Source organism: Cololabis saira, chromosome 3 (assembly GCF_033807715.1).
Source record: "Cololabis saira isolate AMF1-May2022 chromosome 3, fColSai1.1, whole genome shotgun sequence".
NCBI lineage: Eukaryota > Metazoa > Chordata > Actinopteri > Beloniformes > Belonidae > Cololabis > Cololabis saira.
The window spans coordinates 12417950-12432136 of NC_084589.1; the positions used below are offsets into that span (position 1 = coordinate 12417950).

At 39.9% G+C, this 14187-nt stretch overlaps 1 protein-coding gene across 1 annotated transcript; it reads right to left on the reverse strand.

The window, feature by feature from the left end:
- Positions 1-518: 518 nt before the first annotated feature.
- Positions 519-2043, reverse strand: LOC133425375 (tubulin beta chain). The gene is made up of 3 exons (XM_061716220.1): positions 1925-2043; positions 1721-1831; positions 519-1637 (listed from the first exon to the last, which is right to left on the reverse strand). The coding sequence occupies exons 2-3, from the start codon at positions 1779-1781 to the stop codon at positions 574-576; spliced, it is 1125 nt and encodes a 374-aa protein (XP_061572204.1). The 5' UTR covers positions 1782-1831; positions 1925-2043; the 3' UTR covers positions 519-573.
- Positions 2044-14187: the final 12144 nt, after the last annotated feature.

The following is a 14187-nucleotide window of genomic DNA, read 5'->3' on the forward strand; positions in this document are numbered from 1 at the left end:
TAATTATATTCAAATGGGACTCCTTGTGCCAAAGTTGCCATTCTTGTGCCCAAATATAACATGCACCATTCCAATAATCATGTTTATCAGAATGCAAGTAACGATGCAATGTGAGTGAAATTTTCAGTCACTTGCATTTCTTTTAAGTAATTTGAGATTCGTTTTTTCATCTGCATGATGACCAACCACAGAACAATCTGACCACGTTCACCGTTACAGCTTCAATTTCTAGTTAGATATTCAGCTCGTGGCAATTACAGAATTAGAAATTAGAACAAAAACCAAGGCAAATGAACTGTAAAACTTTTATTTAAAACACAAATATGAACGTACACAAGTAAGTTTGTTTGAGTTCAATTTCCAATTCAATTCAATTCAATTTTATTTTGAGTTTGAGTGAGGAAGACATTACAAGAACTGCCTTTTATCATTGAACTCAGGCCAGATCATCCTCAACTCAGAACATTGCATTTTTTTTTTAATGGTGAAAAGTGAAAAAAAGAGTGCGGCAACAGAAAGTTTAGGCCAAATCCTCATCAGGACATTGAAAACTGGAACACATGAGGTTGCATTTTAGGCCAAATCCTCCTCGTCCTCTCCCTCCTCAAACTCTCCCTCTTCTTCAGCAGTGGCGTCCTGGTACTGCTGGTATTCTGACACCAGGTCATTCATGTTGCTCTCAGCCTCAGTAAACTCCATCTCATCCATCCCCTCCCCGGTGTACCAGTGGAGGAAAGCTTTGCGCCTGAACATGGCCGTGAACTGCTCAGAGATGCGCTTGAACAGCTCTTGAATGGCCGTGCTGTTGCCAATGAAGGTGGCGGCCATCTTAAGGCCTCTGGGGGGAATGTCGCAGACAGCCGTCTTGACATTGTTGGGGATCCACTCAACAAAGTAACTGCTGTTCTTGTTCTGCATGTTAAGCATCTGCTCATCTACCTCCTTCATAGACATGCGGCCGCGGAAGATGGCGGCCACCGTCAGGTAGCGGCCGTGACGTGGGTCACAGGCTGCCATCATGTTTTTGGCGTCAAACATCTGCTGGGTGAGCTCTGGCACCGTCAGCGCTCTGTACTGCTGGCTACAGCGACTCGTGAGGGGAGCAAAGCCCGGCATGAAGAAGTGCAGACGAGGGAATGGCACCATGTTCACAGCCAGCTTGCGCAGGTCAGCGTTGAGCTGCCCTGGGAACCTGAGGCAAGTGGTGACGCCACTCATGGTGGCAGAGACCAAATGGTTGAGGTCTCCGTATGTTGGGGTGGTGAGTTTCAGAGTACGGAAACAGATATCATAGAGCGCCTCGTTATCAATGCAATAGGTCTCATCTGTGTTTTCTACCAGCTGATGGACCGACAGCGTAGCGTTGTAGGGCTCAACTACGGTGTCAGACACTTTAGGGGACGGCACCACGCTGAAGGTGTTCATGATGCGGTCGGGGTATTCCTCCCGGATCTTGCTGATGAGCAGGGTGCCCATACCCGAGCCGGTGCCGCCACCCAGGGAATGTGTGAGCTGGAAGCCCTGCAGGCAGTCGCAGCTCTCAGCCTCCTTCCTCACCACGTCCAGGACCGAGTCCACCAGCTCCGCTCCCTCCGTGTAGTGACCCTTGGCCCAGTTGTTGCCAGCACCACTTTGGCCTAGGAAAAACATTCATTAGTTAGTTATTGGGAGGGCGAAAAAATAAACAAAAAATACAAGACACTTTCAGATATTAACCCACCAAAAACAAAGTTGTCAGGCCTGAAGATTTGGCCAAAAGGTCCAGATTTCACAGAGTCCATGGTGCCCGGCTCCAGATCCACAAGCACAGCACGGGGCACATATTTACCACCTGAACCACCGCGGAGGAGGAAAAATTAATTTTATATTTTTCAAGAAAAAATTAAATGTAATACAGCTTGCCAAATCCTTGTTTTGCACTTACCTGAAGCTTCATTGTAGTAAACATTGATCCGGTCCAGTTGCAGGTCACTGTCCCCGTGGTAGGATCCAGTTGGGTCAATGCCATGTTCATCACTGATCACCTCCCAGAACTACAGCACAGAAACCATGGATGTATTATAGAACTGGATGGTACATTGAAAATGGCCGCCCATTCATTTCAATGCATTCTGCTCAGCCAGCGCATACGCTGAAAAAGTTCCTGACTTCCGGGTTTACTTCCGCGTTAACGGGCCCATAGAGCATGCGCAGTTGAGTCACCTCCCATGATGCTCTGGGCCTCCCATCATGCCCCGGGGCAATGACGCGAATATTAATATAATGTGTATTAATATAATATATAAATTAATGTATATTATTACATGTATAGCATTACATATATTATTAATGTATATCATATAATTACATAATATATATTAATATAATACATCCATGGAATGCACGGACACGGCTGTGACGTCAGCCATCACGTCACGCCCAGAAAGAGACTTTTCTTGGACTTTTCTGGCCGTTATAAAACATTTTTGACGGATATAAAGTCCATGACTTAAAAATATAGAATACAAAGATTGGTAATTGCCGGTGATTACAGCTGGAGGTGTCCTGTGAACAGTTTTAGAGGCTTCTCTTTTACTATTGCGGTCTATGGGAAAAAAGCTTTCTGGGCCCCATGGGATTTTTTGTTGCAGTACCGCGGCTGGACACTGGGGGAAACCGGCGTGGCTTCTGAGCGCCAGACCCGGGGGCTGGTAGGGACTCAAATCAGGTAGCGACAGGGCTGACAAAAACGCAGCGAAAGAGAAAAAAATTAAAATGTCGTCCTTTCCCGCCGCGGGGCTGAGGCGCATGCGCCGCCGCGCTAAAGGCGGGAAAACGGTTGAATTCTAACGGCTCTCTGACGTCATCAACCTCCCGTTGGAAGATTCAAATATCAACGATCAATGAAGATTCAAATATCAACATCAATGAAGATTCAAATATCAACATCAATGAAGATTCAAATATCAACATCAATGAAGATTCAAATATCAACATCAATGAAGATTCAAATATCAACATCAATGAACATAATCAGTTTTTAACCCACTCTCATTTTAACAGTTAAAAACACTGAGCTGCTTTAAAGCGACCAAACCTTCCGAACAAAGGCCTCCTTTTAACTTTGCAACAGGACAAAATTTAGTGGAAAAAAGGCAGAAAAAAAATCGGTTTTGTATTAAACCTTTGTGCTCGAGTCAGGAAAAGGTTTATTTAGTTTAAAGACTGGTTTTCCCGCCCAGGATCATTTAGTAGTTAATTAAAAATCATTAAAAAAATGTTAAAATTTAAATAAAACCGTTTTAATTTGCTTTCACATTGACATGAAATACTTAAGTCAAAAGAATGGTTATTTAGAGCAGTCCTGGTAAACTAACCGTAGATATTAGATATAGATATTAGATATTAGATATTAGATATAACTAGACCTGGATATTCTGGTTTACAACGAGACAAAGAACCGGAGCCGTTTTTAAATAAAACTAATCAAACTCTCGGATTATATGCAGGTTGTACATGTTCTTACTTTAGCACCGATCTGGTTCCCGCACTGTCCAGCTTGAAGATGAACGATTTCCCTCATGTTTGTTCAGATTCTAGTCCGTGGATGAGATAGAACTAGTCACTGTAACAGCCCAGTTTCTCCTGCAGGTGCAGCGGTCTCTTGCTGACGTCACTTCTTGCCGTTGGGAGGGAGGGGGGGGGGGGGGGGGGGGGAGTTGTTACCATGGTAACAGCTCCTGTCACAGCAGTAGGAGCACCGCTCCGCTCTTTCCTGTTTATCCTGGCCCAAACAATATGACATTATATAATATTATTATATACCAATATTTTAATATGTTAATATTATATAATAATATTATCATACTTAATATTATACTTACGACATATAAGTATCTGCGCAGCACTTAGCAACCAAACACCGCTGCATTGCATTGTGGGAAGTTTCTGCTTAGTGTCCATCAATCCCATAGATCCATGATCAATCCACACTAATACATTTCTCTGGAATGAGTATGGAGTGAGTGTGAGAGGTTTTCAGTATAGTGTGTAAAAGAGTTGGATTTCATGTGTTTATGAACGCTAATTCAGAATTATGTCCCTCACGGGGACATAATATGTATATATATATATATATATATATATATATATATATATATATATATGTATATATATATGTGTGTGTGTGTGTGTGTGTGTGTATATACTGTACTGTTACTGTGTATACTGTACTGTTATACATATTTCAAATGAAATAAATAAAATAAATAAAAACGGCCAAAATCATCCCCCCTGTAAAACTGCCATCCCCCCTTTCCATCCATTATGTCATTTCATCAATGAATGTGGTTTTACTGCTATTTCAACATTTAGAGTCATCACCAGAAAAATAACTTATTTAACAATTTTCACCTGTTTCAAGTAAATCTTCACTTGAAATAAGTAGGAAAATCTGCCAGTGGGACAAGATTTATCTTCTTATTACAAGAAAAAACAATTGTTCCACTGGCAGATTTTTCTACTTATTTTTCTACTTATTTCAGTAGTAGTGAAAATCTACTTGAAACAGGTGAAAATTGTTGTTGTTTCCAGTGATGAGTCTTGTTTTAAGTGTAATGAGATTTTTTTTTTACTAAAATGATACATTTTAACTAGAAATAAGACAAATATTCTTGTTAAGATTTTGAGTTTTTGCAGTGATCCATGTTACTTATCCTGTGAAGGACAGAGTCATATTGATAAGTTCAGAAAAGTGTTTTTTATTGTTGTGTTTTGATGTATTTGATGTAAGCCCAGTGGATATTTAAAGCTTACAGAAGGCTGCATTTAACTGCTGCTATGTCATTCCTGCAGTATTTCTGCAGGTGTTTTGGTCAGTGCTATTATTTGTAATATATTATATTATTTGTAATCAGCACAAATTATCTGTCCCCATATGATAAAATCCACCATCCCCCCTGATTTTTTTTTACAACTCGAGTACTGCATAAAACACCCAAGAGGTTGAAAGCTAACGTCTAGTTTTATAAATGAAAAACAATAATATTGTTCGTTAAACAAATATATACTCATACTGTCCTATTAACATTAAACTAGTTAACTCTAAAAGAAAGGGAAAGGAAAAACATCTTTATCACCAACTGAAGTTGGTTTTATTATGGTTCTCATTACACATTTTAATGTTTTATGTCTGTTTTATGAGACAGTATTGATTTTTATTTTCTTACCATGACAGAGTGGAACCAGTGTTGATCTGGTTGTCTGTTCAGGCATGAAAGGAGCAAATGAAATTAATTAGCCATTACCAGTGAAAACCAAAAGATGGGAACAGCCTCAAGGTCAGAAAAATGATGCCAATGTGGAGGTGCCTGCCTTCTCTGTAATGGCCAGTTTCAAAAGACATCCTGCAGTTACCTCAGTCAGCATTTTACTAACCAATTTACAGTCTCAGTTGACAGTAGATCTCCTTTTAGTCAGTTTCAATTTTAGCTCAGTTTCTTTAAAGCTGCACAAAACTGGTGAGAGAAGATTTTGGAATCAGTACAAATGAAAAAGAACAACATCGGTTACAAGAAATGTGTTGCTGTGTTTAATGAACAAAACTCAAAGCAATCTGATGTTACATTACAACTTATTTCTATACTGTTTTTGTAGCCCTTTTATTAACTAAACGCATGTAACAAATATTTCAACGTTATCTGTACAGTACAGTATATAATTTCTGTTGTATGTTATGAAACAGTAAAATTCTCACTGTGAGATCAAAATTACATATTTCCGTGTCCATGGTTTTGATTGTTTTACGCATTCCTTAAACATTTCCAAGCAGGATATTCAACTCATTCATTATTTTTGACACACTTCTGGTCCGGAGGTTGAAAGTTTGACTCCTGAAGTTGTTTTTTTTCAAAACACAGTCATCCAAACTAAACTGGGAGGCTTTTTTGGTGGTTGTCCATCGTTTAAGTGATGAAGCTGAATTCCAGCAAATCCAGTCTTAGCAGTTGTGAGATCATGTGTTTGCAGCACAGCAGACGATCACAGACGTCCCACGTGTAGGCTATTGGCTGTCTGGTTGAAGCTCCGGAGGTTTATGTGGTGAGCCTCTTTGTATGCAACCATAGAAACATCCCCCGTGATGTCGCACAGATTTTCGGAAGAGTCCTTTGAAGCCTGGGTGGGGCAAGCAGGCCAATAAACTAGCTGGAGCACCTTATTTCATTCACAGTTAGCCATTTTAGTTTGGCTTATGCTAATCTCCAATGTCTCATGTCATCATTTATTACTTTTCTGTAAAACTATTGTAATTTGAATGATACCAGTGCTGCAACGCTCCAGTGGTCGTTCAGCCCGCTGCTGGCAGGGTAATCCCTGTCAAAGCTGGACAGCCTCCTGGTATCTACCCAAGAGTTACGGGCTGTTCCTACAGGGCACCTGAAATGAAGACTCTTGGGTCTTTCAGCTGATCCGTGCCACATGCGCTGCAAAGCTCCAGGCAAACATTTGAAATTATTATTATCTCATGTTTCAAATTTGATTTTAGTGGTGACATCAAAAATTACAGCTGGTTAGCCAATGGTTAGCACAAGTTGTCAGCTGTTTAACTAAGGGTTCAGACTTGTTTTGTTCCGATTCAGGGGCTAAATCAATACAGTTGTTTAGTTTTTCGTTTGTGGCGTTTGTGTTCACAAGGCAACCGTCTGTAGCTGTTCAAAGCTGTTAACAAATGCCATGCGCGAACCAGCTGCTCTCTCATTGGTCAGAAATGAACGCGGAAGGAGTTTTCTCTTCCGTACCCCGGGAAAAACAACAAGCCCCTTTCACAGAGAGGGCGCAAAGCACAGACCGCCATCGGCGATCACATTCATTTATGTGCTACCGGCGCAAGAGCGGACCGCTCTGCCGCCGAGCTCAGCGGCGCCTGCCGTGGGGTTTGCGCCGCGCCTGCCTGCCCGAATTGAACATTTTTTAATTTCACGTGCCGCGCTGTGACGACATCTCGGCATGTCCAATAGGAGAGAAGGTGGAGGTTCTGCGCCGACTCTTCTCCTTGCGCCGCGGTAGCACATACACAATGAATGGAGTTGTGTCGGTTGCCGTGTCGATCATGTTCTCACTCCAAATAAAAAAAACGCACCGCTTCAGGTCTGGAATGGAATCGGGCAGAGACCACCTCTCCTAGGCGATCTCGGCTCGCTTGTTTTGTCCCGCATCCGAGCGCGATTGCTGTGTTCATATATACCAAACGATCCGATCTTTAGGGGGAAACGCTCCCTGTTCCGGAACAACTGCTCCAAACGGGACAGGTGAAAGCACCCTCAGATTCTTCCTTGGACCCTTCAAGGCCGACCCTCACCCAGTTAAGGTGGTCTACAGTTTAACATTGCAACAAAATGTATTTTCTTTAGGATATAAATAAGTGTGCTCTGTTAGGGTTTTACTTCCAGGTATAAATCTGTTTGCTCAGAAGTGCTAAGTGGCAAAACATAAGTCAGTTATCTGTTGGCTATGCCAGCTACCAATCAAAAGACTGCACACTGAATCATACCTGGGTTGGTTTATATAGTTTTACTTTATGTGGTACCAAAAAATTCATCCCTTGTACAGTTTTCATGAAAGTGACAAATATTTTTTTCTTTAATTGAAAATATATTTAGAATACCAAAAACATATTTTCTGCTACAGATGGCAATGGATGACATACGTATTTCAACTTGTGTTACTTAAATGACATTCAGATGAGCAAACGAGCGGATAATTAAAATCCGAAGCTATGGTGGAGGAGGAGGGAGTGTTATTGAAACTTCTATTTCTCTCTGCCTTGTAGTGCTATTTGGCTTCCCTGGATGTGTTAAAACACAATTTATTGTGCCAATGAAGTAAACCGTGATTTTTTTTAAATAGACAAAACTTCAATCTCCTTTGATTGTAAACTGTTACACAAAACAATTTGGTACATAATATTGCAATTTATATTAAAATGTTATCTGTCATTCATTACATTCCAGTACAAGTTCTCTTTTCCTGGTTGATAATATGCAAAACCCTCAAAATCTTTTTGCAACATTTTTTTCTTTTTGTGTCTTTCTGGGTTTTTCACCTTGGAATACACATTTACTGAAGGTCTCTGTATTGTCGTACTTCTGCAGTGTCTCTATCAGCCTCTTTGTTTCCTTTCCCTTGTTGACATACATTTCTTTTGCAGTTTTCTGTCTTTTTCACTCAGCTTTCGTTTGTGTCCAATCATTGTACAGTTGGTTTACTGAACATTTCCTCTTGGCATTTAGCATTCTCAGTATTTAACATGATATTAAGTTTTTGATTGTTGTACTCCATCCTGTGTTGGGGATTTCTGCTATTCCACACTTACCTCCTGTTAGGGAATCTTGATGGTTAACATGTATATGTAGTAGTTGACTGCATGTATACGACTTTATAGGCATAGTTCAATATGTATGACAGTTAAAGATACTTGTATGTATATTATGCATATGTCATTTTTTATCAATCTCCTTCTTTCCTTCCTCAGATGGGCATCATTTTGTTGGTTCTGCCTGTGCAAGTACAGACGTCCCGAGTCTCCCAGAAGTTCCTGGAGGCTCCCGCATTTAGATCGCGGCTCCCTGATGCCCGCAAGTCAGATTATATCTCCCAGAATCTAGTAGCATCTCCCTGGAATGCGTTTTGGAACCTTGGGATGTCTGCAAGTGCTTCCAAGTTGCTAGACGACCACTTCAGGGCCGCATACCGTTCAGGCTTCAGTGCGATGAAGGTCGTATTAAAATGATAATGTGAATGAACACCCACACAAAAAAAAAGAAAAAAAAAAGAAGAGATTTCATTAAAAATCTGATTCAGAGCTGCAGTTTGTACGAAGCCATAGTGTGGTATAATGCTTGAAGTCTTCCATCTGTTTTATCAACACAAAACAGCTTTGTTATTGGCAATCTCCTGCAACAACTGTGTATCACTTTATGGTGCTATGTCACACATCGGCAAAGGCAAAAATCAGTTCAAATAGCTAAAATTAACATCATGGCAAAGCTTAGTGATACAAAAAAAGCAATGATGGAAAAAAAAACCAGAGAATTACCCCTTCTCTCACATGTACAGTGTAACGGTGCAGCAGCCCCTTACTGCTGTACTAACCAGATAAATGGTACAAAATAATAGACTGATAACTTTGCAAACCTGTGACAAGACTTCCTGGTTGGGAGGGAGAGAACCTGATTGAAGGTCTGAGCAGACATTGTGATGTCATAATGGAGATGGGATTATGTGTGTGGGATCAGAGGGTATTTGTAGCTATTGGGGATATTTATGGATTTTTATGGCGCTGTAGAATTACTGTAAATAAATAATTATCTTTTGATAGAAGTTATTTGTAGTAAGATGTTAAATGGATGTAATGCATTTTAAACAGAATATGTATTTTGAATAGTTAATTGATTTTTATGAGTAATGTGCAATGCACTAGTCCAGGTAGTTAATACCTGGCCAGGTGTGGGTTTCAGAGATTTTTATTTTGTTTTGGTCTGAGGTGAGAGTGAGGCAACACTTTTCAACAGGCCAGAGAAACAATGGAATTCCAGAATTGAGGGTTATGTATTCAGTTTAATTACTTAAGTTAAGTTGCAGTTTAAGTTTAATTAGTGATTGATTAGATTTGGAGTAGTTTTGGTGGTTTTGTGTGTTTTTTTTTCTTTTTCTCTACTTCAAAATAATAAATCTATCTTGCCATATAAAAAAAAAAACCCTATCACTGCCTCCAGTTTATCAATGCTCAGCTAGCTTGGCAACATACACCAAGGAAATTGTGTATGTGTATGTATATATGTATATATGTATATGTATGTATACTGACTAAGATTACTATCATATTCAACATTCACTCAACATAATAGCATTTTTCTCCTCCTCTGGATAGTAGTAAACAGTATAGTAAACAGAAACCACTTTAATACTTCTACTACAACGCTTGGACCTTGCCAGCCCGATTCTTCAAGGCCTGCCGGGCATTGTAATTCAGAGGAAGAATACTATGTGCTTTTAAATAGATGTTTAGCGCCACATGACCTTGTAAAAAGTGTGCAGGGCGGGTGAGGAAGCTCCTCCTAGCTGTGCTGCGCTGCTGCGATGCTGAGGTCATTACTCACTGTGACACCTTTCACTGATCTACATGATGTTTCTAAGCATGTAATATCCCTCCCTGTTGACCCTGTAGCCTCACAAAACCAGCACCCGGAGAACTCCCAGCGTCACTGAATGCATCACGGAGATTTCAGAGGTTTCAGCACGTTCCACGGGAAGATTGCCCTGGCTGCTGTTCTTCTGCTGAAACTTTGGTACCTTTGCCTTGCAACTTTGGTTTGACACTACGGTTGATTCGTTATTGATCACCTCCTCTGTGGAACTTTGAGGAAATACAGACAGTACCCAAACACAATCATTTTAGATTTAATCCCCAAAAGTGCTCAGAACTCAGTTTGACGAGCAGAACTTGGCTGCAGGATAGCACAGATCCTTTTCCTCCATCCCTGTGGTCGTTGGGGTTCCTTTACTCTCCACGCTGCAATATTGGAAGGAAACTACATTCACAGACAAAGAGAAATCATTTCTACTGCAAACCTGAGGCTACTGCGCTTCCCTAAATCAGATCTATCGTTCTCTCTGGAGGAACCACTTAAGCCTAACCAGATGGCAAAAATATGGTGCCTTCTCTGAGTTTCAGCAATTTGAGATGAAATGCACACACACCACAAAGTTTACTGCGCTATTCCTCTTTTAAAATAAAGTTTTATTATTAGTATAAACTTTATTGACTTTATTCTGGTCTTTACTTTCTCTTCTTTTCTGTATCTTTTTCTGTTCAAAGGATTTCGCATTTCTCCTTCGTCCTTTTCTTTTGAGATGTGAGCGTAGCGAAGTTGAGAATAGTGGAAGTGTGTGCGTTTAGTATTGTGCTTATTCAGCATCCAAACTAATCAGTTCTTGGATGGAAGCAGTTTCACTGTTGAGCTCTTCTTTTCTCTGCACCCAGTTTGAGGTCAGTAAAATTCACTTTGAAGACAGAAATAATTCAAATAACTATGAAAACTTTCTCCCCACAAAGACATTTAAGAAGGTGCTCTGAGGTATTTTCTTTAGCGGATCAAATTTAAACATTATTTTTCTATGGAACCGCAGGTGTTCAGATCCCTGCATTTTTTCATGGCTAGTTTCCATAAAACTGGATTATGTGTCTCGATCAAAAGCACTAAAAGACAATAAATTGATTTTTAATTAGATTTTTCTTTTCCTCAGGAAAAAGAAGAAGAAAATAAAAAGTTTGAACTTCGGATTGGTGTCATGTGTAATGATTAAAAGTTCTAGTTCCCTTCTCAAGGTGAGTGTGTAATAAAAGTTAAATACTGACTTGGAGAGAAATACAACTCCTAATTTTCACAAAGCGTATTGCATAATTTACATGAACAATTAAAGGCAGGATGAGGGATTTCCAGATAATGATGTATTGTTCTGTTGCATCTCCCTCTCCCTCCCATTTCATCTGATCAAGCCAGAATTCTAGCACTTCTAGAGTCTAGAATCTAGACTTTAAATACTTGTCACTGAGCACTGACGACTTTTAATCAGAGTCATGCATTGACTGTCTTAGGACTCGTAAATTGGAGTTGAGTTCAGAGAATTGATTTGATTTGATTTACAATAATGATTCGATTTAACATCTATCAATTCATTCCGCTGTAAAAGTATTGCAAGATGCAGGATTCCACATGCCATCAGTTTATGTCATACGTGTGTCATGTTTATGAGAAACAGGAGAAAATGTCTGGACAGAGTTAATTAATAACTTTGAGAACACAATTATTGTCGTCTTTCACAGGGTGGTAGCCAGCAGACTGCAGCGACAGTTTCACGAGGCCATCACTCCTAAATTTGCATAAAACCAAATATCAAAAAAATAAATCTTGTAATAGAAATGGCACCAATTCAAAATATGTCCAAAATATCAAATAAAGCTTTTTATGCTTCCAGGAGAAAGTTTTTCAGGCGATTCAATAATCAAGTTTATTGCAAAAAAAATGTCCACATCTCTGGCAGTGCTGGATGTAACGTAGCCAGTCAATCTAAAGTAATTAAAATCTAGTTTCCAGCTATTTTTGGCCTCATTAATATAACGTAGCTTTGCCATAACCCCACTTAGGCATTATATATTACGTAAAGGCTTTACCTCTGAATAATCATTTGAATGATCATCCGCTGCCTTCATCATCTGGCTATTTTCTCTACAGGGTCAGTGGCTCTCGCAATAATTTATCAAAGACTAAAGATGTTTTAGTCCATTTTCTTCAACATTGAGATTTTCTTTTTCATTTTTTTTAAGAAAAGTCTTGCTATAATTAGGCTCATTCGGAAAACAGCGTTCAGTGGAAACACCGACCCCCTGCAGCTTTGTCTCTATCGAACATTCAGAGACTGTTTTTTTGCTTTGTGCAAAAGTCTAATGGAAACTATACTATTGTGAATCACTGGATAAAAAAAACAACAACAAACAAACAAGCCCCCCCAAACTGAAATTTAACGGAACAAGTACATATATGCATATATTATTAAAATGTGTTTTAAAGACAGCATGTGCCAGCTGAACACTGCAAAAACCCAAAATCTTAACAAGAATATTTGTCTTATTTCTAGTTAAAATGTCTAATTTTTAGTCAAAAAATCTCATTACACTTAAAACAAGACTCATCACTGGAAAAAACAACAATTTTCACCTGTTTCAAGTAGATTTTCACTTGAAATAAGTAGAAAAATCTGCCAGTGGAACAAGATTTTTTTGCTTGTAATGAGAAGATAAATCTTGTCCCACTGGCAGATTTTCCTACTTATTTCAAGTGAAAATTTACTCGAAACAGGTGAAAATAGTCAAATAAGTTATTTTTCTTGTAATGACTCTTGTTTTAAGTGTAATGAGATTTTTTGACTAAAAATGAGACATTTTAACTAGAAATAAGACAAATATTCCTGGTAAGATTTTGAGTTTTTGCAGTGAAGTTTAGCAGAGGGTGGGATGTATCAGAACAATGACTCTAAACATAGAAGTATCCATCACAGACTGGCTTCAGAAGTGGAAAATCAACCTTCTGGAGTGTTCCAGTCAGAGCTCAAACCTTTACCTTGACCTAATAGAAATCTTCCAGAAAGACATCATGAGATCTGTTCACACCAGTCACCTGTAAGACGTGTGTCTTGATTAAAACAGTAAAAATGTCATGATGAACGTTGCGCGGCTGTGATCCGGAGCTGCTGAAGAGTCACTAACTTAGAGTACTTTAAGTCTCTTAAAAGGAACCCTGCATATTAAGACATGTAGGTCTTAAAAGATAAATGTTTCAATTATAACAATGTTCCCTTCTAGTTTATAACAATTATTAACAATGTGATATAAAAAACCTTGTTGATGTCTTCGTTTTTATAAAATTTGAAAATATAATTTAACATGTAGGTCGCCATTGTTTTTTACGTTCTGGGTAGTACGTCACACGGTGGCACCTGCTAACCCCCGTCCACTGTTCTGACACCCAGAAACAGATGAAAACACAGCTAAACAGGTGACGGCGCACCAGAAACACAGATGAAAACACAGCTGAACATTAAGGTGACGGCGCACCTACAAAAAAGTAAAATAAAATTAAAAAAAAGTGCAGCCCCATACAGCATGAACTATAAAAACACCATAAAACTCAGATAGACTAACAGACCACACGTTTCAACTAGCAGATAACCGATGCTACAATAAAAACCCCAGCCAGATCTGGCGTCATTAAATTAAATAAAGATGTTCTTGCCTATTTGAAGCGAAGTCTGCGCCTCCCGTTTCGTCAAAGTCCCGGGCCAGTCCCCTCAGCGTCGGGTCTGTCATCACCCAGCACCGAAGCCGGTTTTAGGGGGGAGAGGGGGGGGCTATGCCCACTCAAACGTGCATATTGCCCACCGGCGTCTCCATCCCGGCGGCGGTAGCGAGAGCGCAGAGCGGAGAGCGGAGAGCGGGTGGCGGAGCGCTGCGGGCTGTAGAGCCCCGGCTACGCAGGCTGCGGCGTAGCCTACGCAGGCTACGCCGTAGCCTACGCCGTCTACGCCGTAGGCTACGCCGTCTACGCAGGAGCCTAATGCACTGGTAAGATGCGCACAACATTGATCATTTTT

Coding starts and splice junctions, on each gene's coding strand:
- LOC133425375 (XM_061716220.1), bottom strand. CDS start 1,781: ATGGACTCTGTGAAATCTGGACCTTTTGGCCAAATCTTCAGGCCTGAC. Junction 1,638..1,720: donor GCCTGACAACTTTGTTTTTG/GTGGGTTAATAT, acceptor TGTTTTTCCTAG/GCCAAAGTGGTGCTGGCAAC.